Source organism: Hippoglossus hippoglossus, chromosome 21 (assembly GCF_009819705.1).
Source record: "Hippoglossus hippoglossus isolate fHipHip1 chromosome 21, fHipHip1.pri, whole genome shotgun sequence".
Lineage (NCBI taxonomy): Eukaryota > Metazoa > Chordata > Actinopteri > Pleuronectiformes > Pleuronectidae > Hippoglossus > Hippoglossus hippoglossus.
The window spans coordinates 763,401-787,593 of NC_047171.1; the positions used below are offsets into that span (position 1 = coordinate 763,401).

Consider the following 24,193-nt stretch of genomic DNA (forward strand, 5'->3'; position numbering starts at 1 on the left):
CTCCAGGTCTGTACCTCACCCCTGGTCTGTACCTCACCCCCTGGTCTGTACCTCACCCCCTGGTCTGTACCTCACCCCCTGACTCACCTCCAGGTCTGTACTCACCCCCTGGTCGGTACCTCACCCCTGGTCTGTACCTCACCCCCTGGTCTGTACCTCACCCCTGATCTGTACCTCACCCCCTGGTCTGTACCCCACCCCCTGTCTGTACCTCACCCCTGCTCTGTACCTCACCCCTGGTCTGTACTCACCCCCTGGTCTGTACCTCACCCCCTGACTCACCTCCAGGTCTGTACTCACCCCCTGGTCTGTACCTCACCCCCAGGTCTGTACCCCACCCCCTGACTCACCTCCAGGTCTGTACCTCACCCCTGGTCTGTACCTCACCCCCTGGTCTGTACCTCACCCCCTGGTCTGTACCTCACCCCCTGACTCACCTCCAGGTCTGTACTCACACCCCTGGTCGGTACCTCACCCCTGGTCTGTACCTCACCCCTGGTCTGTACCTCACCCCCTGGTCTGTACCTCACCCCCTGACTCACCTCCAGGTCTGTACTCACCCCCTGGTCGGTACCTCACCCCTGGTCTGTACCTCACCCCCTGGTCTGTACCTCACCCCTGACTCACCTCCAGGTCTGTACCTCACCCCTGGTCTGTACCTCACCCCCTGACTCACCTCCAGGTCTGTACCTCACCCCCTGGTCTGTACCTCACCCCTGGTCTGTACCTCACCCCCCTGACTCACCTCCAGGTCTGTACCTCACCCCTGGTCTGTACCTCACCCCCTGACTCACCTCCAGGTCTGTACCTCACCCCTGGTCTGTACCTCACCCCCTGACTCACCTCCAGGTCTGTACCTCACCCCCTGGTCTGTACCCCACCCCCTGGTCTGTACCTCACCCCTGCTCTGTACCTCACCCCCTGGTCTGTACCTCACCCCTGGTCTGTACCTCACCCCCTGACTCCCTGTCTGTCTGTACCTGTCTGTCAGGCTCTCCTGTCTTCCCATGACAGCGTGGCTCAGTTAGATTATGGACCTGTCTTACCGCCGCTGCCTGACGAGTTACCTGAGGATGAGGAGGCCATGAGGATCGTGTGTCTGGTGAAGAACAACCAGCCGCTGGTGAGACAGAGGATTTCATTGTTTCACATGCACAAAAGGGATAAGACGCCACCAACAGGCAAATAAATAAAACACACCATCACCTTAATTTAAACTACAGATTTCTAAAGGTTTGAAAATCAATGTAAGAACACAACAACTATGATATAACAGAGGTCGGATGATTTCAGTTTTAACCCAAAATAACCACAAATACAGTTGAGGAGGTGAAATCAGGTCCTGAGCTTTTACTTCTGTGCAGTAAATTCATGTAAAAATAAAAAACAAAACATAAAATAAAATGATGAGAAGACTAAATAGTATGTAAATGTAATTTCTAGAACTAGATCATCATAGTTTCTTATCTTTCCCTCACCAAGAACGGATCAGAGCGCAGAGCGAGTGTAGGCGATGGGGGGGGCGTAATTCGTAGACGCTGGAGCAGCCTCCGCCGCCTCACGCTGGAGCGCCTCGCCCCTGGCAGACGGGCGTGGTCGGGGGAGGAGCTCAGCGTGACTGAAAGTGAAGCCAGGCTGTTGCCCGTCCCCAGAGGAGACCGGTCCCGGCCCTTCCTGCCTCGCTATCAGTCGACAGGAAGCTGCTGTTTGTGCCCACAGACCACAGAGCTCTGGAAGAACAAGCTCAACCAATCAGCTCCCTCCGTCTTTAGTCCTGCATCCTGTGCTGGTAAGAGGAGGAGAGGACGGTCGGTGCAGATGATCAACAATTAATCATCTGATCATTTCTTCATCTGGTCGTTCATCCATTAAATAGACTGCAGACGCTCAACTCATCACAAATCCTCTTCATTCACATCTCGTCATCATTTGGCTTCTTTAGTGTTTTCTGTTCTTTAATTCTTCACTTTTTAATCCTGTTAATTACATCGAGTTCACTTTTCTCTTGGCATCTCTCCTCCTTGTCTCCATCCTCTGTGCATGGAGGTTCATTTTCAGAGAAAACCAAACCCAATGGGAGAGAAGCAGCCGGATCAAGCCGTGACGACTATGCCTACCCTCCTCCTCCTGTCCTGGCTTTCAGTGTCAGCCTGCCCAGCTCCCCAGTCCTGTACCAAAAGGGGACGACAGGAGGACAATCAAGGAACATCCCCACCCCCGGCAGGGCTCCATCTTGTCCTGGGATGAGTCCTGTTCGTGCCCAAACTGCACCTTCCAGTCCTGCAGCTCCGCGCTCCACCCATCAGCAGGGTGTTAGCACGCTCCCCACCCCTGCCAGGCAGACTGCACCTCATAACAAACACCACCAAGAGACGGTCAATCGTCCCAACACACACTACTACTCCACCGCTCCTCGTCACAATGGATGCAGGAATCAACCAAAACTGACCCAAAACAAGCATCTCCAACCAAACCTCTGTCAGCATCCTCAGCCTCGAGCCCTCACCAAGCAGTGCAGCGTGGAGGAGCTCAGGTCCACTGTTCAGACGGCGGCCAGCAGCATCGAGCACGGCACCCAGGACGTTCGCCACCTTGGACACAAGATGGTTGCAGTGACAGAGCTGATCACAGACAGCGTGGAGGAGAACGCCCAGGCGCTCAACCTGCTTGCTGAGGTGGTCGACAAGCTCCAGGGGCTCATTGTGGCCAGCAAACACCCCGAGTCGTCACCGCCACGCAGGCCGAGACAGCACACTCCTCCCCCACCTCCTCCAAGAGTCTCCTCAATCTCTCCAAAAGGGATCCGCAAACCTCCCACACCTTACCCACCGCACCTGTCATCCTCCCCTTCTTCTACTTCTCGCTCCTCCTCTTCCTCTTCATCCTCATCCGTCAGTTCCTGTGCCGACGGCTTTCCAACGTCTAAGAGTCCAAAACAAACAAACGGAGGCTCAAAGAGGACGGTGGTGATGTCTGGTGCCAGGGGAGGTGGTAGTGGTGGTAACGGACAGATGAGGTTCAGTAATGGATCAGTTTCTAGAGTCCCTCTGGAGGATGAACAAGACCATAACAGCACAGGTTGTTTGACAGTCAAGAAGAAGAAGGAGAAGCAGGAGAAGAAGAACAAGAAGAGGAAATAGGCTGAAAACAAACTCCTCCCCTCGTCTGCTCTGGATCTGGAAACAGAAACTGGCTGATAAACCAGTAAATCTTTTACTTTGTGAATATAAGAAAGTGATGAGAATATTTTTCACAAACAGGAAACGATCTAAATCCAAATCAGCATTTTAAGGTTTTCACCACGTACCAGAAGCAGACTGATCAACTCTCACACAACAAACATTTGTTTTAGTCACTGGATCAAACCCTTGATGTGGAAATATTCAAAATATTTAAAGGTACTGAAAAATGTTATTCCCTGAAACCACATTTACCATTTCATCCAGGAACCATGACCATCATCATCATCATCATCATCATCATCATCATCATCATCATCATATCGATGAATACACACATACACAGAACTCCCCCCCCCCTACCGTCGATACGATACATGTGTTAATATGGCAACTTGTGAAGGTGAAACAACAGAGGTCCAAGCATTGAGCCCTGTGGAACTCCACATATCAGGTCAGGCTGATCATATCAGTCAGTGGCTCCTGTGTCAGAGACTTGATTTGATCCAATCACAATGAGGTTGTCAGGACTATTCTGTGGACAACTGACAGAATCACTTTTATACTGAAGTATTCTTTGAATCCGTTTCTAGGCTGACATCATTGCAAGCTGTAGTAAGAGCCGTCACTGTGCCGTGAGGGGGCTTAACCACAGTGCTAGCAATATATACAGTATATATATTATATCAAATATAATGTATATTGCAAAAAAGTTCCATGTCGAGTAGTATTTTGGATAATTTGCTCAGAATACAAACACACAACATGTCAAGGCCACAGCAGAGTGGTGATAGTCATTCTGTTCATTTCTCTCAGGATCAACTTTAATCACAACAGTTACAACTCACAGGTTGTGAAACTAACGGGATTTCAGCTTTCCTGATTGTTTTCAAGGCTCATTTCATCATTTTTTATTTCCCATCTCTCCATTTTGAACTGTTTTCCATCTCATCATTCAGAGCTTCACTAAAACCTGGTATTTGCAGCCAATGTTAAAGTGGAAGTTAAAGTTGTGTTAACTGGTCTGACAGGGAGCGACGATAAGGAGGGACGAGGAGACCGGAGGGATCTACATCGCCAGAGTGATTCATGGAGGACTGGCCGACCGCAGCGGTGAGATGAGGCCAGAACCTGTGTGTGTGTGTGTGTGTGTGTGTGTGTGTGTGTGTGTGTGTGTGTGTGTGTGTGCGTGCGTGCGTGCGTGCGCGCGCGCGCGCGTGTGTGTGTGTGTGTCTTCCTTATGAGGACAAAAGCAAGTCCCTATAATGCAAATCATTTCATTTTAAGGGTTTAGTTTGAGTTTAGGTTAAGTTAAGTTAAGTTAAGTTTAGGTTAAGTTTAGGTTGAGTTTAAGTTAAGTTAAGGTTACGTTTAGGTTAAGTTTAGGTTAAGTTAAGTTAAGGTTACGTTTAGGTTAAGTTTAGGTTAAGTTTAGGTTGAGTTTAGGTTGAGTTTAGGTTAAGTTCAGGTTGAGTTTAAGTTAAGTTAAGTTAAGTTAAGTTAAGTTAAGTTTAGGTTGAGTTTAGGTTAAGTTCAGGTTGAGTTTAAGTTAAGTTAAGTTAAGTTAAGTTAAGTTAAGTTAAGTTAAGGTTAAGTTAAGTTAAGTTAAGGTTACGTTTAGGTTAAGTTTAGGTTGAGTTAAGTTAAGTTAAGGTTATGTTTAGGTTGAGTTTAGGTTAAGTTAAGGTTAAGTTTAGGTTAAGTTAAGGTTGAGTTTAGGTTGAGTTTAGGTTAAGGTAAGTAGTAACTATGGTTAAAGTCAGTCTCTGAGAATTAACATGCCTGTGTGTCTCAGGACTCCTCCATCCTGGTGATCTGGTCGTGGAGGTGAACGGTAACCCGGTGCTGGGTCTGGAGCCGGAGCAGGTCATCCAGATCCTGGTAGGAAATGGAATTACATGCTGCTGTAGTTTACCTGAGGACCTAGAAGAAGACATGTTCCACTCTGTCCACAGACACACTGCCCCGCCCCCCCTGACTGATACAGAGCACTGGTCGACCTTTTATTCAATTTTTATTATTATTGAAAATATCTCGTGACACAACTCGTCCTCAGTGTGAAGTCAATAAGATGAACGGTTTGTGAGATTCCACATTCACACCGACAGTCGTTTGTACTCTGCATAATGAATATTATACTTATTTCTGGTAAGTTCATTTTGATGATAAAACACATCACTTTTATTTGAGGGACTATCCCACATTGTGGTGTTGCTATTTACAAGTAAGTGAAATATCTACATTTTCCACCACTGGAAATGGTGATAAGTGATTTTGAATGAAAAGCACAAAGAGTGTGAGTGTTTAAAAACCCATTTTGATGTGAAATGACATCTAAGTTAAGTTGGTTTGTTTCCTCAGATCAATTCTCAGGGAACGATCCTGTTTAAGGTCGTTCCAAACGCAGCTCAGAGCAGCAGCAGCCACATGTCGGTAAGAAACAGAACCTCGGAGGATCCCTCATTAAAAAGTTCTGTCTTGAAACTTTGTCTCTGTGCGTCAGGTGTACATGAAGGCCATGGTGGACTACTGCCCCCTGCAGGACTCCTCCATCCCGTGTCCGGATGCAGGGATGGCGTTCAGCAGAGGAGACCTGCTGGAGGTGGTGGACCAGTCGGACGGACGGTGGTGGCAGGCCAGGAAGCTGCCGTGCTCAGTGTCCTGTGCTGGACTCATTCCCTCTGCCAGCATGTTGAAGAGGTGACCGGGGATCAGTCTAACACCTGAACCACACAGATTCACTGCTTTAGCTGAGTTACTGCTTTTGTCCAGTTTTACATTTGAGTACGATCGAAATTTAAATTTCAAACAGTCGGGTTTGTGGTTCTTAACTTAGAGAATTTTTTAGTGAACATTTTTGTCACATGGTTTGACGGGAGCTTTTAAACGACATCATGTGTTTGTCCTCCACAGTAAACAGAGGGAGCAGTGGTGGAGTCAGCCCCTACCGGGCCACAGCTGCATCCGGCCCTGTGAGGACTCACCCATTGTTAATACCACTCACCTCAGTGCATCCAGCAAGTAGCTACACCCCCTCAAGTCAAAAAGAAACCAGGAGGCAGCTGAGATTAAAGTGTCTCAACAAATTGAATTTCCAACAAATTTCTAAAACTCTGGTTTGTTTTGTCACCATGAGAATAATAGAACAAAATGTGGAGAAGTGAACTTTCTGAATGAACTGAACTGAAAACTGTTCCAGTAGAAAACAACTGATGCTGTGATCAGGATCAATGTGTGAGTCATTTCTAACAGTTGTGTCTTTTCTCTGTTCCCTCTGCTGACGACAGTGACGCTGGCTGAGAACGGTGAGTGTGACACAGCACAATCATGTTAATATCATAGTAGTAGTAGTCGTAGTATTCATATTATCATTCATATTATTATTGTTACTGTTGCAGTCATCACAGTCCTGCTTTGTATTCAGACACCTTGGAAAAAGTTCCATCCAAGAAAAGTTTGTTCACAGATGAACAAATTAATACATCAACACAGTTTCAGCACAAATTACCATTTTGGATCAAATTTCCCTATTCACATTATTTGCGGCCTCTAGGCTTTAATCGCTGCAAATGCTAAACTCTGTACGTCTCATTGAAATGTCAGCCTCTTGGTGGCGCTAGAGGTAAAGTCAGAGGATCCCAGAAGTTGGTAGGGTTCATCCTCTGGAGACAAAGTGTCACATGAATCCATCAAATCTTCCAACGGGTGAAAACCTGACGTTCTCATCCTGTTGTCGTCATGTTAAGATGTTAAATATCCCTACAAGGGGACATCTTGTCCTACATTCTCAATGATTCACATCGTCCAACAACATCAGCATCAAATCACACTTTGACAGTTTGTTGTCATTTTGTGACTCATCGTGTCTTTTTGTCCTTTTTTTAATATCTGTTCCAGAGGACGATGCTGAGGACAAACGCACCCTCACAGGTAAAACACGACTTACAGTTACATACAGATATAAACTGTATATATATAGATATACAGTTTATATGATACACTATTTGTTTTGCATGAGTCATCATCCATCGGTGTTGTTTCTCTTCTTTCCACAGATGTGGAGGAACTGAATTTTGGTAGGTAAGTCTGTTCAGACTCAGGGAAACATGAAGCTGTTCTTTGTTTTTCACGAAACATTTAAAAAGTCTATGGAAACTAAAAATCTGTTTTAATGAACTTTTACCTAAATGTTGTTTCATAAAAGCTTTTACAGCAACATTCAATATGAGAATATTTCGATTCTCTGCATCGAGGCTGTTTGTATTTGATGTTAAATAAAAGAACAGAAGAGTTTATTCTTTAAAAGACTTTACCCCTGAAGTGAAGAGTCTCAATGTTTCCTCCGTTCAGATGAGGCTGATTCTGATGTCACTGATGGAATCTACCTGGGTGAGACACATCATCACACAGTGAACACACACGTGAACAACATTAAAACTCATGTGCACATGGATTTCAACCTGGTGTTCACACGTGTCTCTAGTTTCCACAGTCACCAGAGAACTGTGAATAAAGATGGACGACATGACGGCTCCCAACAGTGAAGCCGATATCTTTTAATCCATGTTGTTTGAATGTCTCCTCAGCTGGTTTCCGTCGTACTTTCCGTCTGTGGAGGAGAACGTCCTTCAGGAGGAGACGACAGTCCTGCACCTCCTGCTCCCCCAACAGCAGCACTCTGTCCACCCCTTATGAGGAGGTGGCTCTGTACCAGCGCCCCCCGCAGGAGAACCACCGCCTCATCATCCTCGTTGGTGAGAGAGGAATATTTTAACTTGCTGAAAACCTGAACTAACGGACCAATGAGGAGTTAATGACTTAACATGTTCAAACACACACACACACACACACACACACACACACACACACACACACACACACACACACACACACACACACACACACACCTGGCAGCTCCTTTGTTCCTCTGATTCGACCAATAGGAGCGTTTTCTGCCTTTAGGAAAGATGCTCTATTAAATAAACTCAGTTCACTGTTAAAACATCATAACTGACTCACTCATCGTGTTGCTGTGCTACGACACACAAAGCTAAAACAATGTTGACCATTTACAACAGGAAACAAAGAGAGGATATTTGACCTGTTTTATTCTCATATACATGTTTGAATGTTCTCAGTCAGTGTTGAAGGTGAAGTCGTCAGCGTTAAATCTGAAAGCTGATTTAAAAAGACAGATAAAAAGCTGAGGATCCAGTATTTTAGAGCTCTGTCTTTGCTGATGTCTCAGCTGCTGCTGCTTTAATACACAAGAACAAGACTTTAAATCATTTTGTGTAGAAACTACAGTGTATTCATCAGCTGCTGTGTATCAGATGTGATATCAGTGTGTTCTGCTCAGGGGCCTCAGGAGTCGGAGTCAGTGAACTGAGGAAGAGACTCATCAAACTGAACCCGTCGACCTTCCAGGGACCCGTACCTCGTACGTACCACAGATTTAACACCTTCGTTTAAACTCTAATAATACGTTTAAAATCGGTTTTAATGTTGAATTTACAATGATAGAAAATACAAATAACAGTTCAATTGTAAACTAAGGCCACAGCATATAAATATGAATGAAAAACAATGACAAATAAAAAGATAATTATAATTGAAAAGAGAAACAAAGAGAAGAAGATGTTCTGTTTAGTTCAGTGAACGATCCTGAAGTGGAACATGATTCATCCACCTGATCTGTCACCAGACACCACGCGTCCAATCAGAGCGGGGGAGCAGACAGGAAGAGAGTACCACTTTGTCACCAAAGAGTTGTTTGAGTACATGGTCTGTAACCACAGGTGGGATTCTCTCCTGTTACCCTTTTAATATGGATAATCATTTATCTAACAGCTTATAACACAGTAGTGTCATAGATATAGTTCAGTATTAAATACAAAATGTTGTTCTTATTTATCATATTTTCTTTACAAACCCATTTTATATTCCAGGGTGTAATCACTGACATTCATTGTTTTCAACGGTGTGTGTGTGTGTGTGTGTGTGTGTGTGTGTGTGTGTGTGTGTGTGTGTGTGTGTGTGTGTGTGTGTGTGTGTGTGTGTGTTTAGGTTTGTGGAGTACGGTGAATATAAAGCTCACCTGTACGGGACGAGCACTGACGCCATCGATGACGTGCTGAAACGGGGACGAATGTGCATCGTCGATGTGGAACCACATGTGAGTTTCCTGAAGAGGAACAGGATTCACTCAGTTAGAAACAGTCTGAACAGACACACACACTTTATAACCAAACCCACAATGAGACATAATCCAGGAACGCTGCTGACACACTGTCTCTGCCCTCAGAGCGTCCAGCCGCTGAGGACGAGAAAACTGAAGCCTTACGTGATTTTCATCAAAGTCCCCGACCCAGACAGACTGAGACAGACGAGGAGAGACGCCCGACTCATCACCAACTGCACCATCAACAGAGCTTTCACGGTAAGAGACTCCGTCCTGTAGAGACACGTCCTAACACGTCTGCAGCTGTCAGACAAAATAACTTGTTATTGGTGACTGTGTGAGGACGGGCTCATGTGTCTGTCCCTGCAGGAGGACGACTTCGTGGAGCTGGAGGAGACGTCCCTCACGATGGAGGCAAAGTACAAACAGTTGTTCGACAGCGTGCTGGTGAACGAGGAGCTGCAGGACGCCTGCATGCAGCTGTGCTCCATCGTCCAACAGGCTCAGAACGAACCTCAGTGGATTCCTGTGAGCTGGAGCCGGCCAGAGGCCTAGAGCGGAATCAAGGGGGGAGGATTTAAAGGGAAGGTGAGAGGGAGGAAGGAGAGAGGGAGGAAGGAGGAGGAGGTGATGGAGGATAGACGAGGAGGAGCTGAGGAGAGAGGAGAGGAAACTGATGATTCTCTGTAGGTACCACAGCTGCTTTACGTGCAGTAATTGAGTAAATGTACTTAGTTACTTTCCACTATTGACACTCGACCACTCGAGACGTTTATGTCACAGAAACCTTTCTGTGGAACTCGTGGACCTGCAGACGTCTCAGTGTCTCACCAAAGCTTCACCACACGACTGTTTCTCTGTCTCACACACTCTCATGGCTTCATCCGACAATAACAGTAAAGTTGTTTCTAGAAAAACATAATGCTCAATAATGCTCAATAATGCTCAAATGACCAAAAGAAGCACAAACAAATGACATTTTAATGAGGAGAACGTCCAGTATGACATAAACAGGAAACAAAAAGTGACCTAATCTCTATTTGACTCTGGAATAATGCAGATGTTCCTGAATGTCACTGTGTGTAGTTTAAATGAAATGTCGTATAAGACTCTACATTATAACTGTCCTGGATTTCAGCTCATCAGTCAATGATGATCATGTAGAATATCTTAAATATCTTTAAACCTTGTGACATGTTTTGTGCAGAGTGAAAGTGAGCGTCCCCCCCCCCCCCCCCCCCCCCCCCCCGTGTTCCTCAGGTTAAGCCTGTGCAGATGCAGCTCAGCAGCAGATTCAAGGAGGATTAGTGACTTTATGTCGGGGGGGGGGGGGGGGGGGGGTTGTTCCAATAGATGAGGAAGAAGAAATAAAATGGATTCTATTAAATAAAAAGTAAAAACCTGTTGCATCAATAAAATCAATGTTATTACTCAAATGTTTGTTGTGTTGTCATTGTGGTTTTTAGTTTCCTCACCTGCAGCTCACCGGTTTGCATTTACCTTCATGATGCTCCTCCCACTGTTCATATAATAAATCACACATGTCACCAGAGTGCTGCACTGACATGAAACAAACTGAATGCTACTGGGTTTGTTAGTGGGCGTGTCAGACACACAACCATGAAGAAGCTTCAGTGTTTTCTGGGCAAGAGAAAAACTTCACCTCAGACATTCACAGAAAACTGTTCAACACACGAGAGGAAAGAAACAACACAAACTGTTTGGAAGTTATTTGTGTCTCTTAGGACTTTACAACCTTGTCCTACGAACACTGAGCCTGTCAGGACCAGGAGACGTCATTGGGACCAGAGCTGGGCTCTACTAAAGCTAAACCTCCTGAGGTCAGAGGTCACAGGTGAGGTGTGGGGAGGTTAAGGGTTAGATATGAACTGGTCCTGGTGATAGTTAGGAATAAGGTTTTAGTTAGACTGTCCACAATGAATGGAAGTCACTGCAAAGTCTCAACAAGGATAAGTGTGTGTGTGTGTGTGTGTGTGTCTGTGTGTGTAATAGGATTCATTACATGACCTGGTTTCTGTGGCCTGGTGGTTTTGACCTTTGACCTGTGCAGCTCACCTGCTCAGTCTTCTACAGACCAGCTGACTGTGGCTCTGCTCTGGGACTCGGACACAAGAGTCAAATAATTCAAAGCTCTGAACACAAACTATACGAAGTGACAGAAGATTGTAGATGAGTTGAGGACGACTCACTAATGAAGAGGAGTTCTTCTGAAGATTCAACACAAGAGAACACACAATACACACACACACACACGTTTACAACAGTAAACTGAAGTTGTTAATATCAGTGAACCATAAAACAGGAGTTTGGTAATCGGGTCCATGTCTGACCTCAGGCCAGTGAACTGTTAGCAGCAGGGTGACGGATTATTAGCATCCATTGCTAATTTGGAGCTGTGCCAGCTGGTGACGTCGCAGCAGACCGACCAATCACAGAGCTCTGTGAGTGGCCGTCACGGCTCAGCACATGATCACCTGTCCCCTTAAACCCCGGGATGAGTCTCAGATCTGCAACACAGCCTCCGGCCTCCTTCTGTTCCTGCTTCACATCATCTCCTCGCTGACGGTTTGTGCTTCAGGCTTTTATCTGAAGATCCAGATCAGTCCTCTCGAACCTTTCTGGATTAATGACGGACTCCAAGTGAAGGAGGGACAGTGTGTGGAGTTTCTCCTTCACAGCCACAGACTCAGGTGACATTCACCCCACGTATCTTCTTGTGCTGTGTTTTTTTGTTTATAGTTTCTCTTTACAAACCAGGAAGAAATCATTTAGTAACTCGAAGTTTTCATTCATCAACATTAGATGGTTCCAGAGATGAGATGTTCATGGTGCAGCACCTGACCACTAGTGTTGCTGCTGTTCACATTATAACTTTAATGAAGTCTTAAAACCCCTGGGTTTGTTTACTGAACACCTTTCACCAGCAGCGTCCTCAGAGCTCAGGTTAATCCAGTTACCTCAAACACACGAGACGCTGGTTAACGTGAACTGACCTGAACCATCGTCTGTTCTGACAGAGCACCGTCACCATGCCGACCGGCAAGAGCAAGAAGAAGAGGCCGAAGAAGGAGGTGAACGATGAAGAGGAGCCGGGAGAAGGTGAGAGGTGACGGAGTCTGTGTTCTACTGTCATCTACTGTGTTCTACTGTCATCTACTGTGTTCTACTGCGTTCTACTGTGTTCTACTGTCATCTACTGTGTTCTACTGCGTTCTACTGTCATCTACTGTGTTCTACTGTCATCTACTGTGTTCTACTGTGTTCTACTGTGTTCTACTGTCATCTACTGTGTTCTACTGTCATCTACTGTGTTCTACTGCGTTCTACTGTGTTCTACTGTCATCTACTGTGTTCTACTGTCATCTACTGTGTTCTACTGTGTTCTACTGTGTTCTACTGTCATCTACTGTGTTCTACTGTCATCTACTGTGTTCTACTGTGTTCTACTGTGTTCTACTGTCATCTACTGTGTTCTACTGTCATCTACTGTGTTCTACTGTGTTCTACTGTGTTCTACTGTCATCTACTGTGTTCTACTGCGTTCTACTGTGTTCTACTGTGTTCTACTGTGTTCTACTGTGCGTTCTACTGTGTTTCTACTGTGTTCTACTGTCATCTACTGTGTTCTACTGTGTTTAACTGTGTTCTACGTGTGTTCTACTGTCATCTACCTTGTGTCTACGGTCATCTACTGTGTTCTACTGTGTTCTACTGTGTTCTACTGTCATCTACTGTTTCTACTGCGTTCTACTGTCTTCTACTGTGTTCTACTGTGTTCTACTGCGTTCTACTGTGTTCTACTGTGTTCTACTGTCATCTACTGTGTTCTACTGTGTTCTACTGTTTCTACTGTGTTCTACTGTGTTCTACTGTCATCTACTGTGTTCTACTGTCATCTACTGTGTTCTAACTGTCATCTACTGTGTTCTACTGTGTTCTACTGTCATCTACTGATGTTCTACTGTGTTCTACTGTCATCTACTGTGTTTTCTACTGTCCATCTACTGTGTTCTACTGTGTTCTACTGTCATCTACTGTGTTCTACTGTGTTCTACTGTCATCTACTGTGTTCTACTGCGTTCTACTGTCATCTACTGTGTTCTACTGCGTTCTACTGTCATCTACTGTGTTCTACTGTGTTCTACTGTCATCTACTGTGTTCTACTGTGTTCTACTGTCATCTACTGTGTTCTACTGCGTTCTACTGTCATCTACTGTGTTCTACTGTGTTCTACTGTCATCTACTGTGTTCTACTGTGTTCTACTGTCATCTACTGTGTTCTACTGCGTGTTCTACTGTCTCTACTGTGTTCTACTGTTTCTACTGTCTACTGTGTTCTACTGTGTTCTACTGTGTTCTACTGCGTTCTACTGTGTTCTACTGTGTTCTACTGTCATCTACTGTGTTCTACTGTGTTCTACTGTCATCTACTGTGTTCTACTGCGTTCTACTGTCATCTACTGTGTTCTACTGTGTTCTACTGTCATCTACTGTGTTCTACTGCGTTCTACTGTCATCTACTGTGTTCTACTGAGTTCTACTGTCATCTACTGGTGTTCTACTGCGTTCTACTGTCATCTACTGTGTTCTACTGTGTTTCTACTGTCATCTACTGTGTTCTACTGTGTTTCTACTGTCATCTACTGTTCTACTGGTTCTACTGTGTGTCTACTGTGTTCTACTGCGTTCTACTGTGTTCTACTGTGTTCTACTGTCATCTACTGTGTTCTAGCTGCGTATCTACTGTGTTCTACTGTCATCTACTGTGTTCTACTGTCATCTACTGTGTTCTACTGCGTTCTACTGTGTTCTACTGTCATCTACTGTGTTCTACTGTCATCTACTGTGTTCTACTGTGTTCTACTGTCATCTACTGTGTTCTACTGTCATCTACTGTGTTCTACTGTGTTCTACTGCGTTCTACTGTCATCTACTGTGTTCTACTGTGTTCTACTGCGTTCTAGCTGTTTCTACTGGTCATCTACTGTGTTACTACTGTCATCTACTGTGTTCTACTGCTGTTCTACTGTGTTCTACTGTGTTCTACTGTCATCTACTGTGTTCTACTGTCATCTACTGTGTTCTACTGTGTTCTACTGCGTTCTACTGTCATCTACTGTGTTCTACTGTGTTCTACTGTGTTCTACTGCGTTCTACTGTCATCTACTGTGTTCTACTGTGTTCTACTGTGTTCTACTGCTGTTCTACTGTCATCTACTGCGTTCTACTGTGTTCTACTGTGTTCTACTGTGTTCTACTGCGTTCTACTGTCATCTACTGCCATCTACTGTGTTCTACTGTCTTCTACTGCGTTCTACTGCGTTCTACTGTCATCTACTGTGTTCTACTGTGTTCTACTGTGTTCTACTGTCATCTACTGTCATCTACTGTGTTCTACTGTGTTCTACTGCGTTCTACTGCTTCTACTGTCATCTACTGCATCTACTGTGTTCTACTGTGTTCTACTGCGTTCTACTGCGTTCTACTGTCATCTACTGTGTTCTACTGTGTTCTACTGTGTTCTACTGTCATCTACTGTCATCTACTGTGTTCTACTGTGTTCTACTGCGTTCTACTGTCATCTACTGTCATCTACTGTGTTCTACTGTGTTCTACTGCGTTCTACTGTCATCTACTGTGTTCTACTGTGTTCTACTGTGTTCTACTGCGTTCTACTGTCATCTACTGTGTTCTACTGTGTTCTACTGTCATCTACTGTGTTCTACTGTGTTCTACTGTCATCTACTGTGTTCTACTGTGTTCTACTGTCATCTACTGTGTTCTACTGCGTTCTACTGTCATCTACTGTGTTCTACTGCGTTCTACTGTCATCTACTGTGTTCTACTGTGTTCTACTGTGTTCTACTGTGTTCTACTGTGTTCTACTGTGTTCTACTGTCATCTACTGTGTTCTACTGCGTTCTACTGTGTTCTACTGTCATCTACTGTGTTCTACTGTCATCTACTGTGTTCTACTGCGTTCTACTGTGTTCTACTGTCATCTACTGTGTTCTACTGTCATCTACTGTGTTCTACTGCGTTCTACTGCGTTCTACTGTGTTCTACTGTGTTCTACTGTCATCTACTGTGTTCTACTGTCATCTACTGTGTTCTACTGTGTTCTACTGCGTTCTACTGTCATCTACTGTGTTCTACTGTGTTCTACTGCGTTCTACTGTGTTCTACTGTCATCTACTGTGTTCTACTGCGTTCTACTGTGTTCTACTGTGTTCTACTGTCATCTACTGTGTTCTACTGTCATCTACTGTGTTCTACTGTGTTCTACTGCGTTCTACTGTCATCTACTGTGTTCTACTGTGTTCTACTGTGTTCTACTGCGTTCTACTGTCATCTACTGTGTTCTACTGTGTTCTACTGCGTTCTACTGTCATCTACTGCGTTCTACTGTGTTCTACTGTGTTCTACTGTGTTCTACTGCGTTCTACTGTCATCTACTGCCATCTACTGTGTTCTACTGTCTTCTACTGCGTTCTACTGCGTTCTACTGTCATCTACTGTGTTCTACTGTGTTCTACTGTGTTCTACTGTCATCTACTGTCATCTACTGTGTTCTACTGTGTTCTACTGTGTTCTACTGCGTTCTACTGTCATCTACTGCCATCTACTGTGTTCTACTGTCTTCTACTGCGTTCTACTGCGTTCTACTGTCATCTACTGTGTTCTACTGTGTTCTACTGTGTTCTACCTGTGTTCCTACTGCGTTCTACTGTCATCTACTGTCATCTACTGTGTTCTACTGTGTTCTACTGCGTTCTACTGTCATCTACTGTCATCTACTGCATTCTACTGTGTTCTACTGTGTTTCTACTGCGTTCTACTGTCATCTACTGTCATCTACTGCATTCCTACTGTGTTCTACTGTGTTCTACTGCGTTCTACTGTCATCTACTGTGTTCTACTCTGCGTTTCTACTGTCATCTACTGTGTTCTTGTTACAGTGGCTGTGGAGGTGGAGATGGAGGAGTGACCACCAGGAGTCGCTCTGACAGCAGAGACCATCTGACCCCAGAGCCTCAGGAGCCAGCACCACAGAAGAAGAAGAAAAAGAAGAAGGCGCTGACCATCGGTAAAAACGTTTCCACTGCGGCTGCTGTTTTTCTGTTTCAACAAAAAAACACATCAACCATTTTCAAGAGAAACAGTGAAGCAGGTTCAAAACTCTACAAACAATACAACTACACAACTGAACTAAACCACGACACAACTAAACAACCTTATCTTTAATGACCTGGCAAAGTAAATGATCCTCTCATTAAGAATGAGTTTAAAGATAATTAATAATGAATTAATATAAATTAAGTTTCAACTCTTAAGTCGCACTGAGCTACACTTCACTGTGTCCTGTTAAAACAATGAGAATAACCCTTTGTTCTAAACGTCCTCACGTCACATGATGTCCTGTCAGACCAGGAAGCAGAACAAGACGTTCCAAACGGTGACATGGTGGAGTCCCCCATCGACGGAGAGGAGACAACTGTCCCTGTGACCAGAAAGACCAAAAGGAAAAGGTGAGAACCTGCAAGAAGCAAGTGAACGAATAGATACAAGGTGTCCCTGATTTCAGTCCTGACGTGTTCCTCACATGTTCCTCACATGTTCTGCAGGTTCTCTATGTGAGAACAAATGTCTGAGTCAGTGTCTCTGGACATGTTCTGGATCTTCTCCTGCAGCCTCCTGCTAAAATGTGTGTAACATGTCAGAGTCCATGTGAGGACACAGCAGGTCAATGTGTGGAAGCTTCCCAGAGAGCGAGTGGACGTGTTGATGAGGTTTCTAACACGTGACGGACGTGAAACTGGAAGAACACAAACATCTCAGGATGAAGAAGAGGAGCCGTACACGTAGAAGACGAAGACGTCCACTTGGAAACACGAGGAGGTTCCAGATCTTCTGGTGATGAGGGCCGACGCCGGTGTGGATGAGCTGTAAACAACAACACTGATCTTTCCACAGCAGAGTTTATACGTCATGTCCGGCCTCCTGCTGCTCTACAGGCTCCGCCCCTCGCCTGGATGTTCCCACATGTTCCTGTTTGAACGAGTCGGACCCGACAACCTGCTGCTGCTGCTTCACAAACACTGACTACACAACATGTGACAAAATCCTTCACACTGACCATGTAAGAGAGACTCGTGTTTTGGTGCCACCTCTCTCGCCACAGTGTGGGTGAACGATTTCAGACTCATCTTCTGGGGACCATGAATTTACTGATCCACTTCCTCAGAGTTGCTCTGTGAAATGAAATCCTCTGTATTGTTTGATGTAGGAAGGCGAAGGCGACGGAGCACTACAGCGACGACCTCGGAGCCGAAGATGACGACATCATCACAGACGCCCAGTCTCCCATCCCCCAGCATTCCCTGTTCTCCGCCCCCCACAGCCACAGCCAGCCGGTCGGCAAAGTCTTCGTGGAGCGGAACCGTGAGTGTGAATCAGATGTTATTGCTTCATCCACACGTCGACGTTTTCATTCTCAAACTAAAACCATCTCCCTCCATACGAGTGTTTTAGCTCCTGAAAGGAACATTTTCTGTTTTATATATGAAAGAAATCAGCTTTTTTCTTGTGTGAGTAGAAAATGTATTTATTATTTTATCTCTGACGTGACTTCTCCGACACTGTTAAACATCTGAGTCGCAGGCCACGCCCACATGATCAAATCCCGTGGCTGGTTCGAGATGTCACAGCGTAAACACAGAATTCAACTTCGGTCAAAAGTACGGACCTAAAACTCTGTGCTAGTTTCTGTTTGGTGTTGATCAGCCAAGTAACTAGAGACATGATCGATTTAATGCAACGTAATAAATCATGTTTTACACTTGAGTTAGAGGACGAGAGACAAGATGGTGGCCGTCATTTCTCCCTCTTTCTGGAAACACACAGTGACGAACCTCGTACAAGTCTCTGTCCGTGCTCACAACAGACACAACCCACCAGACTGAAGAGTTCTGCTTCAACTGTGGCTCCAAGGGCCGTATCGTCTTATATCAGCTTTACACTGAGATCTTCATATTTACACCTGTTGTGCCATAATGCATCAAACGTGATACCATAAAATGGTGTGCCTTTCGGCATTCAATAAATTTGGTTATCAAAATAAAATATTAGATATTAATATTTTATTATTAATATTAAATAATAGCTTTAATTGATTAAAGTTACCTCGGGGCACCACCCTTCAAAGGAAGGGAAAAGATAGCCAATTTATTGATTAAGTCTCATAGATTAAGGTTCTAACTACAAATTTTGGAACTCTGATTAACAATTAAATTAATAACTATAACCAAAATTACCATATAGATAGTTAGCTAAGTTGAAAGATATGGGGTTCTTGACAGTGTAGAGGTTGGCGAAATTCACTTATGCAACATTAATAAAAAACATTTGTGAAAGAAAATTTATTATGAATATAATAAAGTATAAAAACACAAATTACTAACGGTCTAATTGCTAAACAAAGATAGGTATGTGTGTATACATGTGTGTGTGTCTGTGTGAGTCAGCGTGCTTTCAAGATGGCGGCTGGCCAAAGAGATAACACCCTCCCCCCTGTTGGAATGTTTACGACCTGTAGAGATAATGAGGTGAAGAGTTATGCGTGTGTCTGTCTGTGTGTGTCTGTGCGTGTGTCTGTGTGTGTGTGTGTGTGTGTGTGTGTGTGTGTGTGTGTGTGTCTGTGTGTGTGTGTGTCTGTGTGTGTGCCAAATTAGAGGAAGTTACTAGATTGGATGCAACGAAAGACTGTGAAGAGCATAACAGACTAACATTACTTTCTCAATAACTTGTACCCAAAATATCACAACACCACAAATCAAACCTCACACAGAATCGAATAAACAGTCTTGCTTAGCCTAGTATAATTATTAAGCCCAGTTGTGTTACCCGTCCGTGGAAAGGGGAAAAAGGAAGTTGCTGTGCAGTTCGCAGTTTTGTGTCGTCTTGCTGGTTTCGGTTGAGCGGTATAGCTCAGTTGCTGGCTGAAGTTTTCCTGCAGGACATCGCATCGCTGCTAGGACGTTGGTAGAGCTTGGAGGGCGAGGAGGTTTCCTTGGTGAGATGAGCTGAAGCTGCACCTTTGTGCTCCTCTCGAAGAGTTGGATGGGAAGAGAAGAAGTGAGCTGGAGAAGAGGCTCCACAGCCTTCCCTCCTGTGGAAGGATCGTAGGAAGAGGCAGGAGAGGCTCGACAGCCTTCTCTCCGTTGAGGGAGTTTAGAAAGAGAGAGATCGAGAGAGAGAGATCCAGAAGCTGGAGAACTTAGCTTATATTGGCCCGGTGACCTCACAGGTCATGGGGTCCAGAGTGACCAATGGGAGTTGAGACCTGTGTCCCTGGAGGGGGTTTCCACCCCTCTGTGTGAAGTTGATGCCCTCTGGGACATTGAGTTCCTTGCTCTGGTTTTTAATGGCCCCTGGGAGACGGAGTCCTGGAGGGACATGCTGCTTCCGGCTTTGATGGCACATGTAGGCCGAAGTGTGATTTCACACAAAACCATGGCCCAACACAACCTACTCTTACATTTGAATACAACTTCAAAAAGCTTCATGGTTTTTATAGTAAAACACATTATTTACATTTGGGACTTGATGTTTTTTGTGTATGTTTGGGTCCAATATGTTGAACATGTTGAATATGTTTGTTGAGAGCTGAGACGGACAAAGTATCGGAACCAGGAAACACTGAGAGAAGACAGATAATGAACGTACCGGCTGTTATTACAACATAAGTTCCAGTATCAGTTTATAAGTATTTAATCAACCAATGAGGATTTGTCTCTTTAAAATCATCAGTAACCCAGAACAGCAGCAGCCTCTTAATCCATTAGCACTGATGTGGGTCACTGACCTCTGACCTCACCCGACTCACCCAATCTCCTCCGACGCTCTGAGCCCGGTCCAAACGACCACGAAGCTGCTTGGCCCTTGTTCACGGCGGACATTTTGACTGCAGGGCGTTTCCAGGCGGAGCGGGTGGAGCAGTTCCGACACTCCGAGCTGATGGACGACTACATGGACCCCAGACAGATCTGGACCACCAGAGACGTCGCTTTGAGGGTCCACAGTGGCTTCAGGTCTGCACACCTTAACCTTAACCATAGGAACTACTTACCTAACCCCTTAACCTTAACCCTTATCTCTGTGTGCAGGGTGATCGGCCTGTTCTCTCACGGTTTCCTGGCGGGCTACGCGGTGTGGAACATCATCGTTGTGTACGTGTTGGCGGGCGAACAGGGACAACGCCCGAACGATGCTGCCTGCAATACCCACAGAGTACCCCCACCCACTGGCTTACCCCGCCCAGTCTCTGCTCTACCTGCTGCTGGCCATCAGCACCGTGTCGGCATTTGATAGGTGTGTGTGTGTGTGTGTGTGCGTGTGTGTGTGTGTGTGTGCGTGTGTGTGCGTGTGTGTGTGTGTGTGTGTGCGCGTGTGTGTGTGTGTGTGTGCGCGTGTGTGTGCGTGTGTGTGTGTGTGCGTGTGTGTGTGTGTGTGTGTGTGTGTGTGTGTGTGCGCGTGTGTGTGCGTGTGCGTGTGTTCGTGCATGTGTGTGTGTGTGCAGCTCTACTGTAGATAACACAATGACACATTGGATGCAACAGGTTGAGTGTGATGGTTGTAATGCGTACAGGTCCACTTGTCTACGTTCAAATGTTCGATACCTGAAGATGTCATGAGCTGGATGATTGAGAATCTTCACAGGTAATTAGAGACACATAGTGGTGATGTTACATATTACAACCAGCTGAACCCAGAGGACACAAGGACTCTCTGGAACCTCCTCGTGTTTCCAAGTTGACGTCTTCGTCTTCTACGTGTACGGCTCCTCTTCTTCATCCTGATGTTTGTGTTCTTCCAGTTTCACGTCCGTCACGTGTTAGAAACCTCATCAACACGTCCACTCGCTCACTGGGAAGCTTCCACACATTGTCCTGCTGTTTCCTCACATGGACTCACGAGGACATGTTACACACATTTTACCAGGAGGCTGCAGGAGAAGATCCAGAACATGTCCAGAGACACTGACTCAGACATTTGTTCTCACATAGAGAACCTGCAGAACATGTGAGGAACATGTGAGGAACACGTCAGGAACATGCCAGGAACATGTCAGGAACATTTCAACTCATCTATTTCCATTTTAAATAAACTGAAAGGAAACAAACATCTTTGTCTCTCCTGCAGAGTGAACCTGGCCAAGGCCTCAATGGCTCTGAGAGGATTCCTCACACTCGACCCTGCTGCTCTGGCCTCGTTCTGTAGGTGATGAAGATGATGATGAAGATGAAGATGATGGTGATGGTGATGAAGATGATGATGATGCTGATGGTGATGATGAAGAGTTTTTCTCTCTGTGTTTGCAGTATACTTTATCGCCCTGATTCTGTCCCTCAGTCAACAAATGACCAGTGACCGTATCAACCTTTATCCTTCAGCCAACGAGACTCTGTGGTGACAACTCTCTTTTTCATATTTTACTTTGTTGTTTAAAAAAACATTTTCCTGAAAACGCAATAATCTTTATAAAAAAAATAAAAAGATAGGAAATAAGATGAAAAATAAAAAGCGCTGGTGTCCTCCAGGCCTCCAGGTTCAGAGGAGCAGATCTTGCGGCCGTGGATTGTAGTGAACCTGGTGGTGGCGCTGTTGGTGGGCTTGGCCTGGGCTGTCATCTCCACACGACCGGACATCGACTACACAGAAGGTGACGATAGTGTGTGTGTCTGTGTGTGTGTGTCTGTGTGTGTGTGTGTCAGTGTGTGTGTGTGTGTCTGTGTGTGTGTGTCTGTGTGTTTGTGTGTGTGTCTGTGTGTCTGTGTGTGTGTGTGTCAGTGTGTGTGTGTGTGTGTGTGTGTGTGTGTGTGTGTGTGTGTGTGTCTGTGTGTCAGTGTGTGTGTGTGTGTGTGTGTGTGTGTGTGTGTGTCTGTGTGTCAGTGTGTGTGTGTGTGTGTGTCTGTGTGTTTGTGTGTGTTAATGTGCTGTTTTCCCTCTCAGAGTTCCTGATGACGATGGAGGTGGAGGGTTCCTCGAGAGGAGAGGAGAACTTGGACGTTTCTGCCTGATTCACTTCGTTTCTTCTTCTTCTGTGTTTCATGTATGTTTTTGTACAGTTCCTCACATAGTGCTTTGTGTTGAGTCATTTTGTAAATAAAGAAATGTGGCTCATGTTCAGTGTGGAGTGTGTTTACAGCTTTTTGCCACAGGATGGAGCCACTGCTCTGATACATAGGTATTTGTAGCCTATATTGGATATGTATTCACGTGCTATAGATTTAGATCCAGTCAGAAAGATGAGCTATAATTAATGTTTCCACATTCCATAAGAAAGAGTCAAGTTTTGGTGGTCGCTGCTGTTTCCCATCATGCTTTCATACTTTGATGATCATGGAAACTGGTGTTGAACTTTATTCTTTTCAAAAAGAAAAAAAGAGGCAGCTTCAACACTTCACCTGTAGTAACTGAGGTGTGAGGAGGAGGAGGAGTGAATCAGAGAATCAGGTGGATCAGGTGGATCAGAGAATCAGGTGGATCAGGTGAATCAGAGAATCAGAGAATCGGGTGAATCGGGTGAATCGGGTGAATCAGGTGAATCAGGTGGATCAGGTGAATCAGGTGGATCAGGTGGATCCAGGTGGATCAGAGAATCAGGTGAATCAGGTGGATCAGGTGGATCAGAGAATCAGGTGAATCAGGTGGATCAGGTGGATCCAGGTGGATCAGAGAATCAGGTGAATCGGGTGGATCCAGGTGGATCAGGTGGATCAGAGAATCAGGTGAATCAGGTGGATCAGGTGAATCAGGTGGATCAGGTGAATCAGGTGGATCAGGTGAATCAGGTGGATCAGGTGGATCCAGGTGGATCAGAGAATCAGGTGAATCAGGTGGATCAGGTGGATCAGGTGGATCAGGTGAATCAGGTGAATCAGGTGGATCCAGGTGGATCAGAGAATCAGGTGAATCGGGTGGATCAGGTGGATCAGGTGGATCAGGTGAATCGGGTGGATCAGGTGAATCAGGTGGATCAGGTGAATCAGGTGAATCAGGTGAATCAGAGAATCAGGTGAATCAGGTGGATCAGGTGGATCCAGGTGAATCGGTGAATCAGGTGAATCAGGTGAATCAGGTGGATCAGGTGAATCAGGTGAATCAGGTGAATCAGGTGGATCAGGTGAATCCGGGTGGATCAGGTGAATCAGGTGGATCAGGTGAATCAGGTGAATCAGGTGAATCAGAGAATCAGAGAATCGGGTGAATCGGGTGAATCGGGTGAATCAGGTGAATCAGGTGGATCAGGTGAATCCGGGTGGATCAGGTGAATCAGGTGGATCAGGTGAATCCGGGTGGATCAGGTGAATCAGGTGAATCAGGTGGATCAGGTGAATCCAGGTGAATCGGGTGGATCAGGTGAATCGGGTGGATCAGGTGGATCAGGTGGATCAGGTGAATCGGGTGGACGTCAACAGAGGTGGAGAAAACTAAACAAATAAAATTTATTTTAACTTTAGTCTCAAACATTTAGAAGCTTGTCAGAGAAAAAAGAAGATAAAAACCAAATGTTGATCATAAAAAGATCACATGACAATGAAATTATAATTTCGACCTTTATCTCATTATAATGTTTTTTTAATCAAAGTTTTCGTCTGTTTTCTGTCACTAACTGTTTTATATTAACGATGTGATAGTTTCCCACCGTCCCTGAAGCAGCAGCGGTACTGTGGACGCGCTGCTCGTCCACTCAGCAGCGGTAGTGTGGACGCGCTGCTCGCCCTCGTATTGCTCTGTGGACGCGCTGCT

The 24,193-nt window shown here is 45.2% G+C and overlaps 2 protein-coding genes across 3 annotated transcripts in view; both read left to right on the plus strand.

The window, feature by feature from the left end:
* The window catches only part of LOC117754441 (MAGUK p55 subfamily member 4-like), a 13,222-nt gene extending 2,560 nt beyond the window's left edge, over positions 1-10,662 (plus strand). Inside the window, exons 6-22 of one of the 2 annotated variants that reach the window (XM_034573301.1) lie at positions 992-1,123; positions 4,211-4,292; positions 4,975-5,060; positions 5,541-5,612; positions 5,683-5,879; positions 6,093-6,151; positions 6,467-6,484; positions 7,077-7,109; positions 7,235-7,255; positions 7,530-7,568; positions 7,766-7,933; positions 8,539-8,619; positions 8,884-8,977; positions 9,246-9,354; positions 9,484-9,618; positions 9,730-9,918; positions 10,523-10,662. In XM_034573301.1, the coding sequence (XP_034429192.1) occupies positions 992-1,123; positions 4,211-4,292; positions 4,975-5,060; positions 5,541-5,612; positions 5,683-5,879; positions 6,093-6,151; positions 6,467-6,484; positions 7,077-7,109; positions 7,235-7,255; positions 7,530-7,568; positions 7,766-7,933; positions 8,539-8,619; positions 8,884-8,977; positions 9,246-9,354; positions 9,484-9,618; positions 9,730-9,915 (1,512 nt within the window). In that variant the 3' untranslated portion in view covers positions 9,916-9,918; positions 10,523-10,662. Of the gene's footprint in view, positions 1-991; positions 1,124-1,482; positions 1,790-2,046; positions 3,372-4,210; positions 4,293-4,974; positions 5,061-5,540; positions 5,613-5,682; positions 5,880-6,092; positions 6,152-6,466; positions 6,485-7,076; positions 7,110-7,234; positions 7,256-7,529; positions 7,569-7,765; positions 7,934-8,538; positions 8,620-8,883; positions 8,978-9,245; positions 9,355-9,483; positions 9,619-9,729; positions 9,919-10,522 lie in introns of those variants that run through there. The other variant, XM_034573300.1, reaches the window with a different exon arrangement.
* A 1,309-nt stretch (positions 10,663-11,971) lies between these two features.
* On the plus strand, positions 11,972-22,559 carry LOC117754450 (transmembrane protein 237A-like). The gene is given in 14 exon segments (XM_034573312.1): positions 11,972-12,066; positions 12,313-12,332; positions 12,390-12,480; positions 16,342-16,365; positions 16,368-16,469; positions 16,809-16,911; positions 17,670-17,824; positions 20,352-20,472; positions 20,548-20,632; positions 20,634-20,752; positions 21,584-21,657; positions 21,763-21,850; positions 21,982-22,103; positions 22,394-22,559. Coding segments are annotated over 12 exon segments (1,131 nt in total). The 5' UTR covers positions 11,972-12,066; positions 12,313-12,332; positions 12,390-12,410; the 3' UTR covers positions 22,462-22,559.
* Positions 22,560-24,193: the final 1,634 nt, after the last annotated feature.